Here is a 25,735-nt window from a genome sequence, read left to right as displayed (position 1 = left end):
CAAATACCATTCTGTTAGTCCCGTTAAGCTTGTCTAGATCTTTTTGAATACTTTCTTCTCTGGTAAGGTAAAGTCCCCTGGTGCAAGCACCAAGTCATGACTGACTCCTTGGGTAATGTCACATCGTGACATTTTCTAGGCAGACTGTTTTTGTGGGGTGGTTTGCCATTGCCTTCCCCAGTCATCTTTTTACCCCCAAGCTGGGTACTCATTTTACTGACCTCGGAAGCATGGAAGGCTGAGTCAACCCGAACCATCCTGAACTACACGGGAATTGAACCTGCTACCTTCAGGTCGCAAGCGAGAGCTTAGGACCGCATTTTTGTCACACGACTTTTTGGCTCCTAACTTTCTTCTCTAGTATAAGCTATCTCTCCTAGCTTTGTGTTGTGGACATGATGGCACCTTTCCAGCAGTTGAAGCATGGTCACCTAGCAGGCAATGACATGAGCTTCATAGTGCCCCTTCACAATGAGCTTTGATAAACTTGGCTGTTATGTAAATCCTGAGCTACTGCTGTGACCCCAATCATTTTAATAAATGCCTTGTCAATCTCATTAATCACTTTGTTGTAGCCAGTCTATCCAATGACTACTACTAGAGGGCAACATGCCAGCTAGGCAGAAGAAAAGCCTTAGCTATTTGCTTTAAAATGTGCTAATTGTGTAGGCTACTGTGTTATTTCTGTGATATCATTCTATCATTCCAGTAGTTTTATTATTCATGCACTTTTAGTAATGACCATCAATTTACTTTGTCCTAAATAATGACATTCATTTTATTTCGTGAAGATCTTTTTAAACTGAAGTATTGTTCCTTTTTTCCAGTAAAAAGCTAATTCTTTGTAGAATAAACTTCTATATAGTTTACAAATTTTATGTTTCAATTCCATGTTATTTCCAAGATCTTTGCCCGCAATCATTGAATGGAAACCTTCACTGTTCACTTCCAATGAATGAAAGCCCTTGTCATTATCAGAAAGAGTTCACACAATGAGGCCGGGCTCTCACGGGCGGGTTCCAATTGCGGAATCCGTGATCAGCGTCTGAACAAATGATTGGCCGCAAACCGCGGGCATTGAAAAGCACGTAAAACTGCTTTTTTGCTCACACTTGCGGATACGAATCGCGTATTCTGCAGGTAGAGGAAAAATTGCAGCATGGTCTGTTTTGCTGCAGATTCTGTGTGGGCAGTTTCCATTGAAGTTAATGGAGGTCATCCGACCTGCAGTCCATTAACATTGCGTATGGGCCGCAGGTACCCGCGTCATCGGTAAGCGATGGGACCTTTAAAAAAAACCAAAAACTGTACTGCGCATAAACGATGTGAGCCACCTCGGTCATCCGCGATACAAGAAAAGAAGGTTCACAGACCGGGCTCACAGTCAGAATCTGCTGCGGGCCTCCCGCATGCAGAATCCCATCCGCCTATGTGAGGCCGGCCTAACTGTTTAGAGACATATTTCTGTGTGATTATCTTCTGACCAACACAGATTTTCATCCTCCAGAAAGTAAACAGTTAGAGCTTGTATTCAATGACTGCAAGCAAAGATCCTGATAAGTAGAGATGAGCGAGCGTACTCGTTAAGGCAAATTGCTTGAGCGAGTATTGCCATTTTCAAGTACATGCCCGCTCATGGCAAAAGATTCGGGGGCCGGCGGGGGAGAGCAGGGAGGGACGAGGGCAGATCTCTCTCTCCCCCGCTCCCCCATTCTCACTCCCGCAACTCACAGCTCACTCCCGCCGCCCCCGAATCTTTTGGCACGAGCGGGCATGTACTCAAATGACAATACTCGCTCGAGTAATTTGCCTTAGCGCGCTCATCTCTACTGATAAGAAATAAATATACTTTTTAAATACAACTAGAGTGACGTGATGTTCGCTATGCAAACATAAAATGGGTTAATTTACATTTTCGATGTTTCCCTGCATGGTACCGCATTGTAATGCAGGAGAAAAATCGCAGCATGTTCTCTTTTTTTGCGATATAGCCTATTGTTTTTAATGGGGGCTGGCGGCAGTCCCATTGGATAAAATGGGAGAACATCGCGATCCCCCTGCTACTGCTGCGGCGGGAGATTCCTTCAGCCCCGCAGGGATGCGAGGCTGTTTCCATATGGATTGTGAGGGTGATATTGGGACATGCCTCAGAGCCTGATATCGCCCTCGCCAGTGTAAAGGAGCCCTGATTCTCCCTAGCGGCGGTGTTAGCTGAAGCAACATAGGAACTTGACCTTGCCTGTCAGGTCACTCAATTTACCTAACGCAAATTGAATGATTTTACGGCGGTGGTGAGGATGTTGAAAATCTAATGACCCCAAAATTATCCGCCAAAGGTCATGCAAAGAGGTCAAAGTGCGGTGCAGGAAAAAGCCTGCAGACTTTTTTTTACATTGGATGGGGCAGATTTTACTGATACTGTCTGATAGAACCAGCAAACTTTGACTAGACAGTCTTTAACTGCCCCACATTTATCACGGTGGCTCTGCTGAATGGTAATTCTGGCGCATCTTTAGACTCTCTAGTGTAACTTTTATAGCACCTGATAGTTGGCTCTGCTTATGCAAAAAATTCTACCAAAATTTAGCACAGTATCACATTTCTCATGAAGCCACGCCCCTGGTGCAACTGCGTTAAATTTTCAGTACTCAATCTGCCCCAATGTGTAGGACTTTTACTAAACTGTAGTTAGGTAAAATTATAAAGCCTTTTTTAAATGGCATGGTGAAAGAATGCATAAAATATTTTTCTGTTGATTTTCATACATTTTGTGTTTTTTTTGTTTGTTTTTGTTTCACTGTAACCTATGATAGACCAGGTAGCAAACGAGCCTAGAATTTTGCTACTTAAAGGGGTTTTCCAGGCAAATACTATGGATGACCGATCCTTAGGATAGGTCATCAATGGTTGATCATCTGGGTACACAGCACGGAACCCCAACCGATCAGCTAATTGCATGCCGGCTGTCAGCGCCACAGCGCAGGGGTACGGAGCAGAAGTAGTTGGCTCCGACCCCTGTGTAGTGTCCGGCGCTCATAATTGCAGGCGCAGCTGTTATTGGTTTTAATGAGCTGTGATTGCAATTGCCAGCTCCGACCACTACAAAGGGGGTCAAAGAAGCAGCCCCTACTTGCCCCTCCATTTTTCTGGGACTACCAGAGATGCCCGGTGCTTGTGCTGACTGCCATGCTGCATCGGGATCTGGGTTTTAGTGACGTCACACCAACAAAGTCAGCTATATAAACTCATTCATTTGAGCGATATCCGAGTCCAATCTAATCAGCAGCCCATTGCCTCTTGATAAATGCCTCTCCTACTACAGACCGTTATATAGCCAGCACAATCTGTGTGTTCTCACCTATCCTATCTGTGCTTCACATGTCAGGAAGGCAAGTCTTTAGCTTTTGATAAATGTTTTATGCCAGCCATAGACATCGGCTAATTAATGGCAGATCTGATGTCTATGACCTCCGTTCACATGTCCTCTGCTACTTCACGGAATCTGTGCAAGCCTTTATCCCCCTTCTCAGATATAAGTGCCCAGCCACAGCTTTTCCTGGTCCTCTATAGAAATGGCATGCCAGATGGACCAAGCTGAATGTGCATCTTAATAAACCGGAGATGACGCAAACATGCAGCACAGCCCGCACCCCTTCCTACTCCTAACATGAGGGGATGGCAAGCAGGGCACGTGCAAGGGAGGAGATGTATTGTGATCACATGCTGCTTTGACACGCCAAACTTCTGGGCCACAATACAAAACCTGCCACAGAGCCCCAAATATAATGCTTCATTCGTAGTACTGGGCTACCTATATGGAGAAGAAGAGCCTATATAGACCCCCTTAAGGCTTCTAGGCCCGGATCCCTTATAGTTACACCCCTGCCTGGAGTGTTTAGGCCAGTGATATAGCCTAAACACTGCAGTCACATGACCACGTCAGTGACCTGCAGACCCTGACGTGGTCCTGTGACTGGCAGTGAAAATGGTGGACTGGTGCATCTGACCAACGCAGTGCCCATCTATAAGAGATTAGTCCAGTGCTGTTATTTACAGTCAAAGAGCACAATTTTTACTTAGGGAAAACTACCTTTTTTAAAAATATGTAATAAGTTACTCAAAACAATTTTTAGAACTTCTTTAAGCCAGAAAAAACTTGCCAAAATAGGAGTGCCTCCTAAACAGTTATGCTTTTTTTTCCCCTTTTGCTTTTGGCTAAGAAAAAGAAAAAAGGGGCGAAAGAAACGGTACTAAACTGCACAGTGTGAACCTGGCAGCAGCTCATGTGACATATCTTTAATAATTTTTTTTAACCTACCTGTGATGATGAAATCATCAATCCTAGCAAGTCCACAGCAGTGGAGACTATGGCCCACTACAGATAAAAAGTTGTGACAAGCTTGCGCAAAAGGTTTTGACTTTTCATTTCAAAGAAGAAAACGGGCGGGAAAAGGGGGTGTGGTAAAGCTTCATATGTACTGTTAAGGTGGCTATGCACATTAGATGATGGTCTTCCAATCCTGTCTACTTAGGCAGGATCGCACAGGCATGTAATGTATATGGGGGTGTCCTGACTTTCCACCAATCTGCTTTGGTCTCAAGGGAGATAAGCCACCACCAGGAGGGTCTGGCAGCAGCACGTCCCCTTCTCCCTGTTGAGAACACATGCATCCTTGGCTGAGTCTGCTGTATGGGGGTTGTGAAGAATACCTGTTGGCTGAGCAAGCTGTCACTGGTTACAAAAGGTGCAAATGTACAGCTACTCATAGCAGGTGTGAATAAGACCTTCATACAGTCAGCCAGCACCAAGTGCACCAGGCATCCATCTTCTAATAACTTGGGTGTAGTTCTCACAACTACTACTTTTATCAATTTCATCGGAGCTGACTATGCCATTAGACCTAATAGCACGTCTCTCCTTCTTCTTACAGATCAATCTTATCATTACCAAACCATATTATAGTATATAAAGTTCTCATGTTTTGTATTGTTATGTATGGAAGAAATGTAGCATTTTACCTGATTGGAAAAAATGTTTTTTGGCTTTATAGGATTAATCTTGTACTGTCATAAAATTTATATCTTGACTTTTTTGAAGTTAAACCCTTTGGTTGTGGTATAGGTTTAGAGGAGTTTTCCAGAACTAACATACCGATGACCTCTCCTCTTATAGCTCATCAATATCAGATCAGTGGTGGTCCGCCATTCGTAACCCCCACCAATCAGTGGTTTGCAGAGGCAGTGGTGCTCATGTGAGCACAGTGAACTCTTCATGGGCCTGTGACGTCATGTTCATCCACCCATATGGCCTGAGAGCAGTTCAGTCCCATTCAAGTGAATGGGATTCAGCTACTATACCAGGTACAGCTGCTATACAATGGAAGGCACTTTAGGCTGCCTGTCCGCGGGCATTTTTGCATTGCGTTCCCCACGACAATAATTCAGCCGCGGGAAACGCAGTGAGCGCTTTCTATAGCGTTGCTCCAAAATTCCTCCAAAATATGTATTAGCACTTTTTATGTAGACTGTTGTTACTCCTCTATTATGGTTTTGACCTATCGGTGTTGACAAATCATGGTCTTGTAAGGCTGTATTACTAATCCCTACTCCACCCATTCATCTATCTGTTGAATACATATGTACACAGTAGGGTGGAGAATGTGCATGCCTTTCCTGAGCTCCTTTTTCCTCCCTTAAGAAAGAATTCCCCAAGTCTTGGACATTTGTTTAGCTCTTGAATGGGTTAAATATAGCTTTCAATGATTTGTTCAGAATGTACTGCTGCAAAGATAGTCACAAAGGGAACCAAGCTCATGATGGCTGCTGATGGCAGCAGGACTCGGTGCATCTCCCCAATACAAGGGTAGCCTGCATGAATATTGCTTTTTTCAAACCACTGACAAGGGAATTTTTTAAGGCATTTCCACTAGTTTTCTGGTGTAAAATGTTTGTGATGCTTTTAATTTGATGCTGCACTCGCCACTATTCAAAATAGAACCGCCATAAATTATAGCGCAAATTTATGCCAGATCTTAGCTGGCGTCTATTTCACTTCCAGGTGCACGGACAGGCAAAAGATGCCTTAATTTTATTAAGAGACGTGTACCCTTGAATAAATTAGGCACATCTTATTCCAGCATACTTTATATTAACCACCTCAGGGCCTCCGAGCGCATATAAACGTTTTGTGTTCCTGAAATGTCTCTGCTGTTTCTGATAGTTGACAGCCACTGCTAACTGCAGCAATCACAGTTACGGTAGCGTTGATTGAAGCAGTTAATGGTTTAGATGCCATGGTCAAAGCTGACCGTATGTTTAAACAGTCTGTGGGAACAGGAGGGGACACCTTTCCTTACCCCATCAGCATCCTCTGTAGTGAGATTACTTATTGCTGATGAGCTAGCATGGCAGCCCAGAGCCTATTGAAGGCTCCTAGGGCTACCATACATAGATGCCTATCAAGCCCTGCCCATAGCTGGGCTTGAAAGGCAACATCAAAATTTGCTATATACTGCAATACTAATGTATTGCAGTATATCGTACAAGCGACCAAATGACTGCACGCTCTATTACACTGTGCAGACTAAAGAACAGTGTAAAAAAAAATTGATTTAATAAAGTATTTTTTTGGGACAGTTAAAAAACAAAAAAAATGTAAAAACCTTTACCCATTTTTTTCATGAAAAAACCTAAAGAATTTAAATAAAAACAACACATATTTGGAATCACAGTATTGTAAAAGTCTGAACTATGAAATTATCACAATATTTAGCTTGCATGGTGAAGGCTGTAATAATAATAATTTAAAAGGCTAGAATTGCATACTTTTTGGTATTCCTGCTCCCAGAAAATTTTAATAAAAAGTGAGCAAAAAGATGTACGTTTCCCAAAAGCGTAATAATAAAGACTCAGAATATGGAGATGGAAAGCAATTTTTGTTTCAGAAAAATGCTCTTTACCTTAGAAAAAAATGATATAATTTGGGGATTTTTTTTAAATCGCCTTGATCGTTCATGTCATTTTTAATGCAAATAAACACACAAAAAATACTGCATTTGCATTTTTTTCATTTCTCCCAACTTAAAAATGTCAAAGTTTTCCAGCACATTATACAGTATAGTAAATTGTACCATTAAAAAAAATACAACTCCTCCTGTAACAATCAAGCCCTCAGACAGCAATGTCAATGGAACAATTAAAGAGTTATGGCTCTTGGGAGGCGGGGATGAAAAAACGAAAATAACTCTTGCCCTAAAGTGGTTAAGATAGACTTATAAAATACCTGTCTTAAGCCTCACGGCCGGGGCGGATTCTGCCTGCGAAATATCACAGTGGAATCCGACCCGGGCCCCCCAGAGACCCTATACTCCTCCGGATACGCCGCAAGTGTCTCACCCAGCGCGCGTGCGCAGTGCAGCGCCTGACGACCGGCACTGGGCGGTGAGGCAGATTCTTGCAGTACTTCCGCTGTACTCATAGCAGAAGTATCGCAGGATTGACTGCAATGGAAGCCATCTGCGCGATTTTCCACATAGAACAGAACATGCTGCGGTTCTCCTCCCATGAGCGGAAAATTGCAGTTGATTTCCGCTCGTGGGCATGGGAAAATCGTTTACCATAGCATGTCTATAGACGGACATTGCTGCAGAATTCGCGGCGGGTGTCTGACCGCGAATTCTGCAGCGATAATCTGTCCGTGAGCATTAGCCCTTGGGTCAGGCTGGCACAAGCGGCAGTAAACTCCGTCAGTGAGCCCAGCCGGTGACCCTGCATATGGCACTTAACTGTATTGCGCATGGCCGCGGAGGCACGCAGGCAGTTTTGCACAGTACAGGTTTTCTTGTTGTCTGTTTGTATATCCCACTTCGTCGCTTAGCGATGTTAATTGCATATGGGCTGCAGGCTGCACACCTCCATTGACATTAAGGGTTGTCCCGCGGCAGCAAGTGGGGTTATACACTTCTGTATGGCCATATTAATGCACTTTGTAATGTACATTGTGCATTAATTATGAGCCATACAGAAGTTATCAGAAGTTTTTCACTTACCTGCTCCGTTGCTGGCGTCCTCGTTCCCATGGAGCCGACTAATTTTCGCCGTCTAATGGCCAAATTAGCCGCGCTTGCGCAGTCCGGGTCTTCTTCTTTTCTGAATGGGGCTCCGTGTAGCTCCGTGTAGCTCCGCCCCGTCACGTGCCGATTCCAGCCAATCAGGAGGCTGGAATCGGCAATGGACCGCACAGAAGCCCTGCGGTCCACCGAGGAAGAGGATCCCGGTGGCCATCTTAAGCAGGTAAGTAAGAAGTCACCGGAGCGCGGGGATTCAGGTAAGCACTCTCCGGTGTTCTTTTTTAACCCCTGCATCGGGGTTGTCTCGCGCCGAACGGGGGGGGGGGGGGGGGTTGAAAAAAAAAAAACACGTTTCGGCGCGGGACAACCCCTTTAATGTAGGCTGTCTGTGCGGATTCTGGGGTGAAATAGAGCATGCTGCTCATGGAATATGCAATTCGTACCCGCAAGTGTGAAGGAAAACTTGAAAATGCATGCCTTCTAATGCCCGCGGATCGCCTGCACGAATACTGATCGTGGGATCTGCAATTCAAATCCAATCGTGTGAGACCGGAAAATTAATAATTATTGCCCATAGCAACCAATCACAGTGCAACTTTCATTTTACCTCCGCAGTATAAGAAATGAAAGCTGTGCTGTGATTGGTTGTTGTGGGCAACAAAGATAGGTTTTTCTTTTAGACAATTTTCATAAGGGTATGGGGCTGGCAACTTTTCTGTCGTCCACCTTGTATTATCAGTAGGTATAAATGTTACCCTTTGACACTACCATGAGAGGGGTTGTTCTAGATAAAGTTTTTTTTAAATAGGTCCCTCGTAGCACATAAATAATAAAGAGCTTATACTCGCCTCCCATGACTACCCGCATGTCTCGTCGGCACCTCTGGGTCTCTGCTCTGATGTTTTGTTTACAGGTTGCAGCAGCCTGTGTGCATGGCGTCACAGGCTGCTGCAGCCCATGACCGATCCCGGAGCTGCTGACAGGGAATATCAGAGAGCTGGAAGAAGGGAGTATAAGCTCTTTGATTTTTTTTTTTTTTTTTTTCCGCCACAGAGGACCTGGTTTTATAAAGAAAAAAAAAGTTTAATTTCGGACAGCCCCTTTAATGTTGTTCCACACAACAAAAAGGTAATTCCTAAAATACTTGTGACCATCTTAATGGCATCTTTAAGATGCGCCAGTAATTAGAAAGATGCTGATGGATGTCCGTTAACAACTGTCTTCTGGCTGTCCCATGAGCATGCACACTCTGATTGAATAATGTCTGGAAGAGAGATGCAGCTTGGCCAATCTGTCCTTCCTTCCCCACTGGTCTGCTACTTGGGGTCTGTCAGGCCGTGCCTATATACATTAGATCATAGGCCAACCTTACCCTCAGATATCCTAAAAGTAGGAAGCAACCTAGTCTTTATTAATGCTTCTAAAGGCACACACCAGACTACAAGTATCTTGTACTGCTGTGACCAGCCTTCTGGTATATTGGTGTCCGCAGTTAGCCCTGCTGTCTTGCAGTTCTAGGGAAACATCTGTATATCTGGGATTCTGCAGTGGAAAATGACAGTGTACTCGCCATTTTTATCTAGAAGGACATGGGTGTGGAATTAGCTCATACCTTCCGAATGGACAAAGTTGGCATGTCGTCAATGCTGTTTTTTTTAATGCATCCTACAATATGATCTGATGTAATGGGTTCCTTTCAGTGGGCACTGTGCCAGCCCTCTTGGAGATCCTGAGGCTGTTGGAACAATCTCATCAGATGATGCTTGTTTACTAGTAGTGTTTACATGGGATTTTCAGTCTTTTATGCTTTTACAGTACACACATAGTGATTCTATTCATATAACTAGACTATATTTAAGTTTCAGGCTTAAGTAGGTATTGAAGAGATTTGTTTTAATGTGAATTTCTTTGTTTTCAGGCGACCCCAGATCTGTTGAAGGGGCAGCAGCAACTTGCCCAGCAGACTAATGAGGAAACTGCAAAACAAATACTATTTAACTACTTAAAAGAAGGGTTAGTAGATGTGCATTCATCGACTGTATACTACGTGTCATTGTGTTGTCTGTGATTACTGCTCACCTTTCTGCATTTCAGGCGGCACCTTTTCCTACAACTAGTAGTATATAAAGATTGTATATTTGAAGGTATTTTTAATTGGTCCCTTTTAGTACTAGAAGTGCTTAAACTACGTAGCCTGTTATTTGTTTAGCACCCGTTTATGATTACACAAATTAGTAGTGGAGATAAACTGTCTGTAGAGCTCTGTTCACACTTGATCAGAACCTCTATTTGGAGTCTCCATAGCAAATTCAATCAGATTGGAGGAATAGCACCGTGCAAGTGCTATGAACACCCCCAACAAACCCCACTGCAAGTCATTGTGGTCTGTTGGATGTCGTTCGTGTGCATTATAGAAACAAAAGCCATGTCTCAATTGTGAACATGACCTACCATTAACATGCCCTAGAGTTACCAGATTGTTGCGTTTTTCTGTCTGAGGTCTCCAAACCATTGACAGGTTTGTATGTAGACTTCATGCTGCCCTTGACACTTTTATTTCTCACTCTGCCTATTGAGTCAGGTTAAAACTACTGAAGTACACTTTTTAGTTAGTTGTCCGCCAAACGACAGCTAATACTCCTCACTCTCCCATACATTTGCACATGCTTTTTTGCATAGATGTTGTAACAGAACCAAGCTTGCCGCATAGATGCGGTACCAGAGTCAAGATTTAAGGCGTTGGATATATGTCTTTTTTTTTCGGCCTTGCATACTATATAACAGGGTTCTCATACCCATTGCTGTGGCAATCCTAAAAACAAGGTCAAAAGATCAGGACAAGACACGGAGCAGGTGGAGCATACATGCTGCTCACTCTCTAGACGGTAATAAGCAGTCTTTCTTTACACCTTTGTAAAGTATAATTACTTCTGTGCTGAGTTTACAGAGGTTGAAGTCGCAGATGTAAAACCTGCTGCTTTGTGTTTCGTGTCAGCAGCTTCCTGAGCTTTGTTGTTGTCTTGCTTTCTTTTACAGATGATGTGTTATTCAGATTATCATATACCTCAGTTTATGCATATATATTACTGTTCAGGCCAGCTGGCATGTGTACCTTGTGGATGGTCATAGGGATCCAGTACATAGGAGTGCATTTAATGAAGACCTCTTATAAGTAGAGTTCAAAATCCTGCAAGTGTGTATTGTATATTTATAAAGCAGCTGGCTGCCATTCTCAGCATGTCTACTAGATGGGCAGTGCCAGGTCTGACCGGTTGTAGATTGGGGAACTGCGGCCCCAGTTTTGTAAATGTGACGCATGTCTGTCAACAAAATGACACTCCTTAGGCTGGGTTCACACAGGGCGGATACTCCGCATGGTAATTCCAGTGCATTTTTAAACCTGAGACTAAGCAGCAAAGTGGACGAGATTTGCAGAAATCTCTGCAACATGTCTATTTTGGCGCCCTTTCCGCTGCCGTTTCGCTTCTCTCTACGGAGAGAGATTCTCGCAGTGGAATACAGGCTGAAAAGCAGCTTCCATTCCCGTGCCAAATTTCCGCTACTGAAATCTTATGGAATTTCCGTGCAGTTCGGCTGCAGACATTCCGAGATTTTTGCCCCGTGTGAACCCAGCCTTATAAATTTGCCTTAGGCCTCCTGCCCACAGACGGAGCAGGATACGCCCATGGTTTCACGCTGTGGAAACCCCATGGGGTAAGCAAAAAAAGTCCCCACTGGCGATCACAGAAAAACTCGTGTTTTCCTGCGGTTTACATTAATACTATATTAATGGAGACCTCCCACCACAGGAAAACGTGTAAAATAGAACATGCCGCAATTTTTTTTCCCACGGCGTAAATCCGTGGCAGAATCCTGCATGTGAGGACTGAGCCATTAGGTTCAATAGAACCTAATAGCTGCGTTATTCCGCCGCGGATTTACAATGCGGGGAACGCGGCATATATCCGGCCGTGGGCATTAGCCCTTATCTTTCGGGAAAAGCTTGAAAAAAAGATGGTAGGTATTTGTTTTGACATTTAGTTTAGTTTATTTAATTTTTCTTCCAAGAATACACCATAATAAGGGCTCCTTCCCACGGACGGATTTCCGCCGCGTTGCCCGCAGCTATTAGTTTCTATTGAACCTAATAGCTGAATGCTCACGATGCGGAATTCCGCACCGTGAAATCACCCGACCTCACCCGCGGCATGCTCTATTTGCCGCGGGTGTACGTGCGGACGGCTTTCATTGCTGTCAATGGAAGCCTGTCCGTCACGCTATCTTCCGCTGTAGCACAGCGGAAGATAGCGTGAAACCGCTTCCCCGCCCACCGCCAGCCACATCATATGACGCGTCCAGCGCGTCATGTGATGCTGTGGGCGTGTCATATGACGCGGCCGGCGCATCACATGATGCTGCGGCGCATGCGCGCCGAAGCATCATGCGGGACGGTAGACGCCGGATTCGCAGGTAAGTATGGGGTCTCTGGGGGGTGCCGTGACGGGCTCCGTCACGGCCGTGTGCAGCCGGCCTAAGATAACGCCATGTTTACTCGTTTTCATTAAACACTTCTTATTGCTGTTCTGCTTCACAGGAGCCATGATAATGATGATGCCACAAAAAGAAAAGTCAATTTGGTTTTTGAAAAAATTCAGACCTTAAAATCTCGAGCGTCGAGCACAGCGCAGGTAAAGACTTCCCCTTAAATAGTGTTTACCTTTAGCACACCTTGAGAGGTGAGCTGGTTTGTATTGCTTCTCCTAATGACCTATTTTATTACTTTTAGGTTTCCTTTTGTTATGTTGTAATTGTTGTGGTGCTTTGCTTTTACAATGGATAGTCAATATTAACCTACTTAAGATCCGCCAATCTACTACACTGGTCAATATTAACCTACTTACGGTCTGTCAATCTACCACATTGGTGGTTTTAATTCCCTCTTACAGGGTAATTGGTTTATTTAGATCAATGTTGGTTCTGTAAAAGTTTTCTCGGGCTGTGAGCAGCTGAGCCTGAAATTAAAAAGGTGAATGTAAGTGGAAAACAAATGTTTGACTTCATAAAGCATGGAAGCATTCTTTTTAACTTTCTTAATCCAAATCTCATGACTGCCTACAAGAGCAGATTAAATACAGAACTTGAAGGCTCCTTAGAACATGCAGTCAAATGCATGTGCTCAGAGCCACATGATTATTTGGCTGAAATTTACCATGTACCCTTTATAATTCATTTGTGAATTTGCATTGTTCATGGATGTCTGCTCTATAGCTGCATATGCTCCTGTCTGTGAATGATCCATAATATCTATTGATTGATATGTATATTTGCTTATCTGACTTCCATCCTCGTTAATACATGACTAGTAATTATTAGGAAATTGTAGTACCAGTGTTTCTGGTGGCTCAATGCACCTCACAGCTCTGGTACATGCACGTCACACACACAGCTCTGGTACATGTACGTCACAAAAGCTCTGCTACATACATTCTTCATCCAATACAACAGGGGTCATAACCAACAGAGCAGAGTCCTGCACACACTGATCACCCCCTAGTCATGTGACGCTGGACTCCTCCAACACAGGTGACTGATCACACATGGCAGAGACATCATCACAGGTCCTGTAAGCAAACGGCTACTGTCAGGCTCTGCATGTTTTATGTTTTAGGACCTGTGATAATGACACCGTCATGTGATCAGGGTCAGAGCATGTAACTCACTCACGGACAGGTGGTCGTTAGTATTTTGATAAGCTCTGTGCACACTGTTTGAGCCCTAGGTGTACATGCTGGGAAAAGCTCCCGACGTGTATGTCAAACATATCCATTGGGCTCTGTCCACTCGACGGAGTTGTCTTTTTGGCCTCGATCAGCCTGATGTGCATCAGGATATATATATATTTTTTTAAGTATAGGGAAGTGCTATATAGTAGCACGTGTTGGAGCTTGGCATTGGAAGATCTTCCTGACGTATACCTGCGATCAAAGGCTTGAACAATGTGCACATAGCCTTAGATGATACCAAGGCTTAACTGATCTTTTTATGTTGTACTTTTGTGTGGACATCATGGTAAGTATTAATGGCATAATATGCATTTACCACGTCCCGGTAAATGGTAAATGTGATAAATGTCTGATTGCTGGCTGGGATCCCGACTACTTAAGGGAACGGGGGGGAGGGGGGTCTGTGTCCTCTTTCCTGCAGAAAGGGAGAGCTTAAACGGAGGGGTGGCTGAGCATGCTGTGAGCACATATTTATATATATTTACCCCTTTATATACATGACGCTGAACATTATGGTCCTTTCAGACTCCAGATCCCACAGCAGAAATAAAGCTTTTGTCTGATCAGAAAAATGAACTTGAAAAGAAGGTCGCTACCCTTCAGAGACAGGTTGATGAGCAGATGAAGGTACTAAACCATTGTATATATCTATATTACCATACATGATATGCCGTATAGACCTCTTCAGGTGTTATAGTAAATAGTTTGTTCCTCATGAAGTGACCACATTGGACCACTTTTTGGATTGTTGCTTTGTGTCATTCCTCTGTTATCAATAACGTATATCCGGGTACAGTCTGACACCATCAGCAGTGATTTGGACCGCGTCAGAATTTATAGGGACACGTCCCACTGATAAGGGGATGGTAACGCGCAGTTGTCAATTTATGTATACGTTTCCAGGACAGTTGAGGTGCTATTACACTACACTCGCGTATTAGTACTGATTTTATGTACTGCATCTGGACTTGTGGTTGTTGCAAGTTCAGGTGTAGCTTGGCAATTAGCGGTAAAAAGTGGGCATTAGTGATGCCAGCTAACGCTTGTGTAATATTACCTTCATACTACTGTTGCTGATCTAGTCTTCATTAGGCCTCAGTGATGTTGCAGAATGTCACAGGGCTGCACCAGACAATGCTTATCTTGAAACATCCCATCACTCGACATCACAGCTGGCATTTTCTAAACTGCAGCATACCCTATCCAAGAACAACGTCTAGACTAGCGATGAGCGAGTATACTCGCTAAGGCACATTACTTGAGCGGGTAGTGCCTTAGCCGAGTATCTCCCCGCTCGTCTCTAAAGATTCGGGGGCTGGTGCGGGTGACAGGTGAGTTGCGGGGGGGAGAGAGAGATCTCCCCTCCGTTCCTCCCCACCGGCCCCCGAATCTTTAGAGACGAGCGGGGAGATACTCGGCTAAGGCACTACTCACTCGAGTAATGTGTCTTAGCGAGTATACTCGCTCATCTCTAGTCTAGACTTGATTTATATATATTTTTTTAATAACCCCTATTATGGTGCTGTACTACAACTGCCAAATGTGAACTTGTTTGAATTTATTGGGAACAAGTAATGGCATCCATGTTTTGTAAGGCTCTGGCACAAATGCTATACCTAATTTCATTTTGTAGGCAAATTAAAGCAAAAAATAGTTAAACTTGCTGCTTGTTGTTGCTGTGCTGTATTTGCATCTTAAACGAATGCAGTGAAAACTCAATGTGCCCAGAAAGGCATAAGTCTCTAGATTGTGGTCACTCCAAGTCCAGGCAGTGCTCAGCGCAGTCATTACAGTGAGGATCTTTTGTACGCTTCCACATTTGGGGTTATATGTGCCCTATTCAGATGCCTGCATTAAAAGTCTGTAGTTGTGTTTTACTAATAAATGTATTTCTCTCTTATGATCCAAGAATCGGGAAAGCAATCAAGAAGAAAAGAATAAGACAAAGGCAAATCTTAAAGACATTGAAGATGAACTTGAACGCAGCATGGAAGAAAATTTAGCTCTTCGTGGGAAACTTGGGGAGAGTGAGAAAGAATTAAGAAAACATCTTGAAGAGTATGTTTTGGTTAAACCCTATCCTGATTTCATACCTTATGGGGTATATATAATATTTCTTAAATCATGCAAATTACTATAAAAAGTGTAGTTTCCAGTTTTTCATATTTCAAGGGGTTCTGACACGAATAAGGTTTTTATGCTTTAGCAGCCATTGTTCCCTGGTCTGCCTAATGGACTTGTGACGTGGGGCCCGTCCGGTGACCTGGGAAGTGGCTGACGGATGGAGCAGAGACGGAAGCGGTCATTTTGACCGCTCCAGCTCTGCTTCCAGAAGCTGCAAAGGAAGATGCAAGATGGAGGGGACATCACTGATGATCGGCCCTGGCCAGGCAAGGGAAGTATTTTTTTTTTTCATGTCAGAAACCCTTCAAAGGATTGGCTTTTTAAAGGGATTTTATCTCTCCCCCGTCAGTCCACTTATCGCATCTTCTCCTCACTGAGCTTCTCTTGTTACCCAGGTCACCTCACCTCCAGCCAGCCGGAGCCTCCTCTTCTTGTTATGATGCGTCCATTCTCGGTAGTATCCTTCCGGCAGATCAGTGTAGGTTACGTCACTAGTGACATAGCGTTTACTGCCTAGGAAGGCATGCCGAGCTTTTGCCAAAACTGTGCGTGTGCGCTGTCTCACCGTCAGAGTTCAGATGCTATTGCAGAGAGACAGCGTGCATGGACAGTCTCGGCAATAGATTGGCAATCTCTGTTAGGCAGTGAACGCTACCTTACTAGTGACATAGCAGACATTGGCCCGCAGGAAGGAGACAGCAGACAATGGACGCTTCATCACCGGAAGATGAAGCATCGTGAGGTAACCCGGGGGGACTGCAGGAGCCAGAAGATGATCAGCGTGGAGAAGATGCGGTAAGAAGGCTGCCTGGGAAGGAATAGGCAAGTATAGAATTTTTGTTTTATATTGACAGAACCCCTTTAACCCCTTGAGTGGTGAGTTTCTTACCCCCCCCCCCCCCCGTCAGACCCACCAGGGCAGGTTTTTTAAATGGGCCAAACATTTAATTTCAACTAATTTTGCAGTCGTGTTCCAAGAGCCATAACTTTTTTTTATTTTTCCATTGACACAGCCATATGAGGGCTTGTTTTTTCCGGGACTAGTTGTACTTTTTGATGGCATCATTTTGGGGTATATATAATGTATTGTATAACTTTTGTAAAAACATTTGTAGGGAGATTGGGGGAAAAAAAAATTCTTCCATTTTGTTTTTTCGATTTCATTTTTACGGCGTTCAGCGTGCAGAATAAATAATGTGATAACATTATTCTCTAAATCAACACTATTCAGGTGCTACCAAGTTTATACAGTTTTTTTTATGTTTTGCTATTTTTGTACCTTTTTTTCTTAAAGGTTTGCTTTTGTGTCACCACATTCCAAGAGCCGTATTAATTTTGCTTACCATAAGCAATATGTTGGCGCTATACAAATAAAGATTATTATTATTACCATTGACAGAGCCCCAGAAGGCCTTGTTTTTTGCGGGATGAACTCTTGTCTTCATTTATCTAATTTTTAGGGACATGCAAAATGTTGATCGCTTTTTATTCCATTTTTTCTTGTGGCAAGATTAACAAAATCTGTAATTCTGGCATGTTTTTTATTTTTATTTTTCACTGCATTCTCTGAGCAGTATAAATAATGTATTAAATTAATTCTACGGGCCAGAACGATTACGCCAATACCAAATTGTAATAGTTTTTTTTTCTTTTTCGCGACTTTTTCACAGTTTAAAAAAAAAAAAAAAAAAAAAGTAATAAAAGCTTAAATCACCCTTCTTTTGCCATATCTAGAATACAAAAACCAAATCATAAAAGAAAAATACATATTTGGTTTCAACACGTCAGTAAAAGTCAGATCTATCAAACTAGTGCATTATTTACCCCACGGAGTGAATGTAGTCCGAAAAAAATAAAGAACGCAAGAAATGCACTTTTTCAGTCACCCTGTCTCCCAGAAAAAATGCAATAAAAAGCGATCAAAAAGTCGTATGTTTTCCGAATTAGTACCAACGTAAACTACAGGACATCCCGCAAAAAAATGATCCCTTGCTCAACTATGTCGACAGAAAAATAAAAAAAGTTATTGTGCGCAGAAGATGCAGCTGAAAATAATTCTAAAAAATTAAATGTCTTTAAAAGAAGTACAAGTACTACAGCAAAAAAAAAACTATACAAGTTTGGTTTTGTAGTAATCGTACTGACCCATAGAATAAAGTTATCATGTCATTTTTGTTGCAGTTTGTGCGCCGTAAAAACAAAACGCACTTAAAGATGGTGGAATTTCATTTTTCTTTTTTTCGTTTTACTTCACTTAGAATTTTGTAAATGGTTTTTCAGTGCATTATATGGTACTTTAAATAGTACCATTGAAAAATACAACTCGTTCCACAAAAAGTAAGTCATAAAAAAAGGAGTTATGATTTTTTAAACGAGGGGAGGAAAAAAAGAAAAGGGGGGTGGGGGGCGCGTGTCATTAATGGGTTAAATAATGTACCAACTTCCTTCTCTGGGTCATTATGGCGCAGGGATACCACGTGTAATTTTGAGAAAAGTGTTTTTATTTTTTTAATAATTTTTTTACTTTTTTTTTTTTTTTTTTTTAACTTTTTTCAAAATTTTTGTCCCTTTAGGGGACTTCCACAGAGACCATTAAGGACCCCCTGATCACATTCTGGGGGTCCAATGGTTACAGCCCTTTACATGCTACATGTAAAGGGTAAACACAGCAGAGATCGGAATTTGTCTCCATTCTCTGCTGTGTAAGAGCTGATGCCCGGCTATCATCTGACAGAGGGAGCCCCATCCCTCCGTCAGCTCTTTACATGCTGTGGTCGCATAGACCGCGGCATGTAAAGGGTTAACACAGCAGAGATCTGAGGTTTTCTCCGATCTCTGCTGTAAGAGCTGGTGCCTGGCTTATCCTCTGACAGCCAAGCGCCAGCTCTCCCTCCCACAGAGACCATTGGCTGGCTTCTGACAAGCAGATGGTCTCCATGGTAACCTGTAAACAAAGCAGTGCAGGAGTTTGAAAGTAAAAGCGGGAAGTTGCTGGCAGATCGGTAATATATTCCTGCTTCTTTTTTAAAAGTCCTGCACTGTTCTGTGTGGGACTGTGTAGACAGAGCACACTACCACAGCTTATGGCATTGTGCTCTGCAGGTCCCATAATGAAACATAGCCCGGAAATCTTCCAGGCTATATTGCTGTGGGCAGTGGAGCTCGTCCCGGAAAGTTTGCTACAGGCGACAAAGACCGTTTTAATTTTAAATAGATATAGTGCATAGTTGTTTTATATTTGAACAGCTTGCAAGTGAATCTATTGTCTTCCTCTCCGCTTTTTTCTGAGTGATTTCTTGCAGAAGTAATAACGATAGATACTTATTCGGTGTAAAAACTTTCAGCTCAGTATAAAGGTACCCATAGCATATGTCCTTGTTTGCTCTGTTTTCTTCCTGATGATTGAAACATTTAGAAATCGTGAGGTACATGCTGAATTCTATAAGGAACAGTTTGTTAGTAGTCATCTAGGGCTAAACGGTGACCATGACTGAGATTTCAGTTTTTTCCTTGACTTAAAATTGGGTGCATCGTCTTGTTTCTATGCCACGCAGGCACAAAATGAGTGAATATGATAGCACTACTTTATCCGTACAGTAGATTAATATTAAATTGGCCATGAGTGCAACATGTAAGTGTACAGACAAGCAACAAGAGAAATAACTGGGAACAATTTGAAGAATTCTCATTTGTTCAACTAGAGCAGAGGTCCCCCACCTTTTATCCTTTTGTGAGCCACATTCAATTTTAATTCATTGTTGAAACTGAAAAATCCTAACATATTAAAGGGGTTCTGACATGACAAAAAATTTTTTACTTCCTTTGCCTGGCCAGGACCGATCGTCAGGCATGTCCCCTCCGTCTTGCATCTTCTTCTTTTGCTTCTTGAAGCAGAGCTGGAACGGTCAAAATGACTGCTTCCTGCTCTGCTCCGTCCGTCAGCCACTTCCAAGGTGAACGGACGGGCGCCACGTCACAAGCAGTGCTTGCTGTGGGCAGCCTGTCCTTCCTGGCTGAACTCGGAGTTCTGCACATTCGCAGTGGAGAGACGGCCCGTCCTGACTCCTGTCAAAGGGCACCTCTCTTCTGTGCGTGCGCGCAATCCCGGAGGGGGGCGGCCCGTCCTGGCTTGTCTGTGGAAGAAGAAGCCTGCTGGGAGATGACCCCCGCTGCACAACCACAACACAACAAAAAGGTAAGTATTAGGTTTTTATGTTTTAACAAGCCATAAATCGTGGGTTCCCAGTGTCAATTAGGCAGACCAGGGAACAATGGCTGTTAAAACGTAAAAACCTTTTTCGTGTCAGAACCCCTTTAAGCGTGGAGAGACCCAAAATCATCAAATTCAGTTTTCAGTTAAATATTTCAGTTTAAAACTTTTTCTAATAATGCTTAGAATCTTTGCTTTAAAACAAGACAAAAAGTGAAGCTCTTTCCGTAAAGCAGCCTGGGATGTAGCCTTTTGAAGTAGGAATTGTGTATACCTTTAGGCAATCGCTCCCGAATGTATTTTTACAGCCTACATCTTAAGCAGTATTGCTGATAGAGCCTTGATTGTGGTCTTGTTTGGAAGTGATGAATCTTGGTTTTAAAACAATATCAAAATCTCTCTCAGCAATACAGCCAGAGATGCAGCAAGGTGATGTGAGTTTTAGGCACAAATGCTTCTAATGCATTTAAGAAAATCTATAATTATTTGTTTGTTACAAAGTTATTTGAAGGTGGAGATAGCTGTGAGCAGCCCTTGAAGAGAACGCCAAGAAGCAGGTTGTCTGGTTTCAGGACATACATAAGGTTTAGGGGTGCACTTCTCGAGTTATGTAATTCCTATATTTTATAGGCTGTCACTTTTTTTAGATTTTCAGCTTAAAACCAGGTTTTTTTTATCTTCCCAGTTCTGGTGATTTTGTGAAGATAAGTGGATGTAGACATCAGCCTAAGGCCGGCTGCACACGGCCGTGACGGGCTCCGCCGCGGAATATTCCGCGGCGAAGCCAGTCACTGCGCCCCCCAGAGACCCCATACTTACCAGCGGATCCGGCGTCCTCGCTCCCGCATGACGCTTCCCCGCCCACTGCCGCCGTGTCATGTGACACACTGCCCGCGTCACATGACGCGGCCGGCCGTGTCATACGACGCGGCAGCCGTAGGCAGGGAAGCGTTTTCACGCTATCTTCCGCTGTGCTACAGCGGAAGATAGCGTGAGCAGACGGCTTCCATTGACTGCAATGGAAGCCAGCCGCGCGTACACCCGCGGCAAATAGAGCATGCCGCGGGTGAGGACGGGAGATTTCACAGTGCGGAATTCCGCGGTGGAATTCCGCACCGTGAGCACTGCGCTATTAGGTTCAATAGAACCTAATAGCTGCGGGCAACGCAGCGGATTTCCGCCGCGAATTACACGGCGGAAATCCGTTCGTGGGAAGGAGGCCTAAGTGGTATATATGAACTCTGCACATGTTAAACTTTTATATTAAGGTGGTATTGTGCACTTCCTTTTATGCTTGAGTCCAACTTTTAGCCACTAATAAACTTTTAAACAATTTTTTATCCATCATATGCTTTGCCACAATTTTGCACGAAGAGTCATATGTATATAAAGGCAAGACAGGGACCCATTAAAAGAATGCCCCTTTAGGCTAGGGCAACACAGTGACTTTGGCTGTGACAGGGGTTGCACAACCAAAGATCACTGTGTAGCCCTGCAATCTCACACTCTCATTGAGACCAATGTGGTCACAGTGCGACTGAGGTTACTGTAACTGCAACTCACCAAATATAACCTTGGTGGATTTTTTGCGATCTGCATGTCTTGGCAAGTTGTACCGCAACCCAGTTGACCTTAATGAGAGTGCAAGTTTGCAGGGCTACACAGCAATCTTTAGTCTCATGATCACTGTCATGGCCAAAGTAGCCCTGTAGTCCTAACCTAAAGAGGTATTCTTATCAGGGGCCCCCATATCACATCACCTCATCTTGCTGGCTGCTGAATCTAGCCTCCTATTTAATTCTATGAGATGTACTGCAACAGCACAGGCACAAGGAGCTCGGCAGTTTCTATAAACCTGGCCTCCTGTCGGAGCCTGTATGCGGTGGCCAGTGGGATGACGTTGGACAGGATTGAGGGCTTCTCCTTCTAGGGATAGATGGTGGATCCAAGGGTTGAATGTATTAGATTTAAATGTTAAAGAGGGGGATACCTCCTATAGTGAGCAAGAACATTTTTTATGATACTCAACTCTACTTTGGTCCCACGGATAGTTAGATGTTCTGGTATTGGCTTTTAGACACGGTGGCAGAACACTTGGGTCTCCTATTCTTTAATGTCGGTGATCATCACTAGAACTGAACTACTAAATTACTAGGCACCATATGTTTTCTTTAAAGTAGAATTTCATAATAATATCACCTACACAAAAGCCTTATTTCAGCATGGACTTTCTGCGTTAGTCACTGGACAGTTATGGGAACAAATGTTGATATCATGCCTGTTTAATTTTCTTCTGACAGATTGTTTGAGCTGAAGATGGAGCAAGAACAGTATCAGACTGAGATCCGAGACCTGCAGGAGCAGCTCTCAGAAATGCACGACGAGTTGGACAATGCAAAGTTATCTGTTGTTGATGATGGGGAGAGAGAAGCTTTAATACAGGTCAGATAACATGGCTAAGTGCTGTGAATGTAAAAGGCGGGATGCTATAGGGTGCATTCAATATAATGAAAATCTTATTTGCTATTTTTTGCCTTACTTAAATCTAGCTTATAACATCAAGTGGTTCTTCTATAGGCACTCGTTATGTAACAATCCAGTGGTTGTTGGGGAAGTCTGACAACTCTCCAGTGATAGACAAGGATCTGGCATGTTGATGCAGTTGTTCACCTTGGGTGTCTGGCAGTGACTTACAACCTTTATGAAATAACCATGCACAGTGAGCTAATCCAGTCTAATACGTATGACCAGCATAGTTGTCTTTTTGCAAACGTCAATTACCTCTGGATTACAAGTGCCAATCAATAAGATTGGTTCTTATTTGACTGGTCATCACACAGTTCGATCCAGACTGTACGGGAGAAGAACCATTGTTCATATGATCATTCGTCCACAATGGAGTTGTACCATTGTCTGCTGCACATCCCCTGTTTACACAGGAAGATATGCTACCAACGATGATAATTTTTTTTTTTGTACCATGTGATCACCTAGTGTTTGCTTATTTGCTGAGTGATTGGTTGCACCTTCACATGGGTAGATGATCGGGTGGATGAATGGTTGAGAGTACAGGTGTTTGTGAATGTCATTGATCAATGCATCTGAACTTGCAGTTGAACAGCCGTACTCTTCAGCGTTCTGTCACAACCAGTGAAAGCACTTCATAAGTGCCATCATGGCAGATGATGTAGACCTTACTCTAAAAGTATGGCAGAGGTGTGTGAATTTTGTCTTCGGTTTGAAAAGAGTGGTAATGTTACAACAAGCATATGGTCCTGAAAACATTAGCTGTGCTGCAGTATTTCAGAGGTGGAAGCACTTTAGGGAGGGTCACACACCAGTGAATATTGAAGTGTGTGCAGGGAGGCCATCCACAGTAGTTACGCATGTCAACGTTGCCAAGACTAATGAACTGTTGCAAGAGGATGGAAGGCTTACTTTACCTGCATTTTTACCTTTTTTTTGCATCTCATTCGAGTGAGCTCAACACATTGAGAAAAAGAAGCTGAAAATTCACTTGCACTTCTATTTGCCGTTCTTTTAGACAAAAGTCTACTTCAACCGCCTTGATGGCACGTACAAAATGCCTTCACTTGCTGTAACAGAATGCTGGAGAGTATGGCTGTCCATCTGCAGGTTCAGGCACGTTGCTGCATGATGTTCACAAACACTGTGCAGTGCTGCGAGATCTACCATGTTAAAAATAAAATACAGGTGGTCTCATTATCTTTAATCAGCCCTCCTATATAACAGACGATAAAGTTTTTATATGATTGTGTTGTGAAAGATTTATTTTCAGTGTTTTTTATGACTTCTCTTAGGATCTTGTGCACATGAAACAAGGAGTTCAGGAACTGCTGATGGCCCGGGAAGAACAAGAAGACCTGTTAAAGAAGAGAGAACGTGAACTTACAGCCTTAAAGGGAGCTCTAAAAGAAGAGGTATCCAGCCATGATCAGGAGATCGATAAGCTCAAAGACCAATATGAAAAAGAGCTAAAGAAGATGCGAGAGAGTCTGGAAGAGGCAATGCAGGTACATCTATAATTTTACTTTAGATGCTTCTTTTAAGCAATAGGCAGAGTCAAAATCAGACACTCACAGACTTCTATTAGGTATCAACTGCACCTCCATAAGCTTCTTTAGGAGTGTGACTGAAAATCAGTTGTGGCATGGCCCATTGGGTGCTGAGTTATTGAGATAATTTCCCTAAAAGCATTATTTTGCATTCTAGCACGGGGATTCCCAATGTCTTGACTGCACAACACCTACTTTCCAGTAATATACCATGCCCCCTCCAATCATGACCAATTCATAGACGATGGAACTGATTTGTAATTTTTTTTTTGTTTTACCATATTGGCCTAGTGATTGAGAAACAATGTAGAAATTCATCTGTGACGACTAATATTTTAATTTAAGGTTTTTTTTTATGGTAATGCTGTTAGCATCTAGATAGTATTTCATAGACCTGAATATAATAAAGTGGTCTATCATCATACAATATTAATTGGTTTTGAGACAACCATTCTATGTTGAAATTATTGTATGTCGAAACTGTAAGTCTATGGAAACTGGTGATTCAGAAGCCTCAAAATGTCAACCAAAAGTAATTCAAAATGAAGATGAAAGAAAATTAAACCAATAACTAATACAGATAAAGAAAGTTCTTTACATATAAAAGTCAAAAACGGGTACTGGATGATGTAAATTACTTTGTATGTAGAGGACAAGAGCTTCTCAGGGTCATGTACGGTGCACCAGATAGAGAACATGGAGCCCCTGACCTGTTCTCCAATGGAGCAGCTCATCCTAGTATGAAGAGCAATGAAGGACCTCTGTAGTACTGTAGAGAGCCAATCAGTGCATGCACTTTAGTAATACAGGGGTTTTACCAGTAAAGTACACATGCTGATTGGCTAGATTTTTCAGTAAAATGGACGGCTGCAAAGAACTTTGTGACATTGTTGAATCTGCTTGCAAATTACAATAGCCCAGAAAAGACCATTGTATGTTGGGAATATTGTATCCTAGGGTCACTGTAACTTTAAGGGTCACTGTATGTATTTTCCTAAAATTGTTTACTTTGTACTTGATGTTTTCATGGCTTGGCATAATTCACAAGGGTGTATTTTTCAGATAAATTACTCTTTAAATACACTTTATTAAGTCTTATCTTGTGTACCTAGAAATGCTAGGTATGTGCAGTACTTTGAAGTTCCTCAAAAACATTGCACCATAACTGGGTGAGTCTAAATATTCCGCCTTTCTGCTGAGACTGACGTTCATGCAGAATTTTTTTGGGAGCCTGCAACTTGACATGTAGTACAAATATATAAGCTTTAATTTGAATGGAAGTTTGGAAAGTTGGAGTATACTGCTGTGAAAAGCATGTGCTGGCATTTCTTAAATGTGTACTAATGTCAATAATGACAAAAGGTGGCAGCTAGGGGAAAGTAGAGCTGATATGGGGCTTTGCTGTGCTTTCATGGAAGGTCCTAAAGGGAATGTGTCACTTGTATATTTTACCAAATAAAACCTACTAGTTAA

At 42.8% G+C, this 25,735-nt stretch overlaps 1 protein-coding gene across 2 annotated transcripts in view; it reads left to right on the top strand.

Moving 5' to 3' along the window:
- The window catches only part of CGNL1 (cingulin like 1), a 107,995-nt gene that overhangs the window by 26,591 nt on the left and 55,669 nt on the right, over nucleotides 1-25,735 (top strand). For both annotated transcript variants that reach the window (XM_066592542.1, XM_066592541.1), the window contains exons 3-8: nucleotides 9,988-10,082; nucleotides 12,664-12,757; nucleotides 14,378-14,479; nucleotides 15,762-15,910; nucleotides 22,487-22,628; nucleotides 24,008-24,220. In XM_066592542.1, the coding sequence (XP_066448639.1) occupies nucleotides 9,988-10,082; nucleotides 12,664-12,757; nucleotides 14,378-14,479; nucleotides 15,762-15,910; nucleotides 22,487-22,628; nucleotides 24,008-24,220 (795 nt within the window). The remainder of the gene's footprint in view (nucleotides 1-9,987; nucleotides 10,083-12,663; nucleotides 12,758-14,377; nucleotides 14,480-15,761; nucleotides 15,911-22,486; nucleotides 22,629-24,007; nucleotides 24,221-25,735) is intronic.

The sequence above is a fragment of the Eleutherodactylus coqui genome, chromosome 2 (assembly GCF_035609145.1).
Source record: "Eleutherodactylus coqui strain aEleCoq1 chromosome 2, aEleCoq1.hap1, whole genome shotgun sequence".
NCBI lineage: Eukaryota > Metazoa > Chordata > Amphibia > Anura > Eleutherodactylidae > Eleutherodactylus > Eleutherodactylus coqui.
This window is presented reverse-complemented; position numbering and strand designations above follow the sequence as displayed.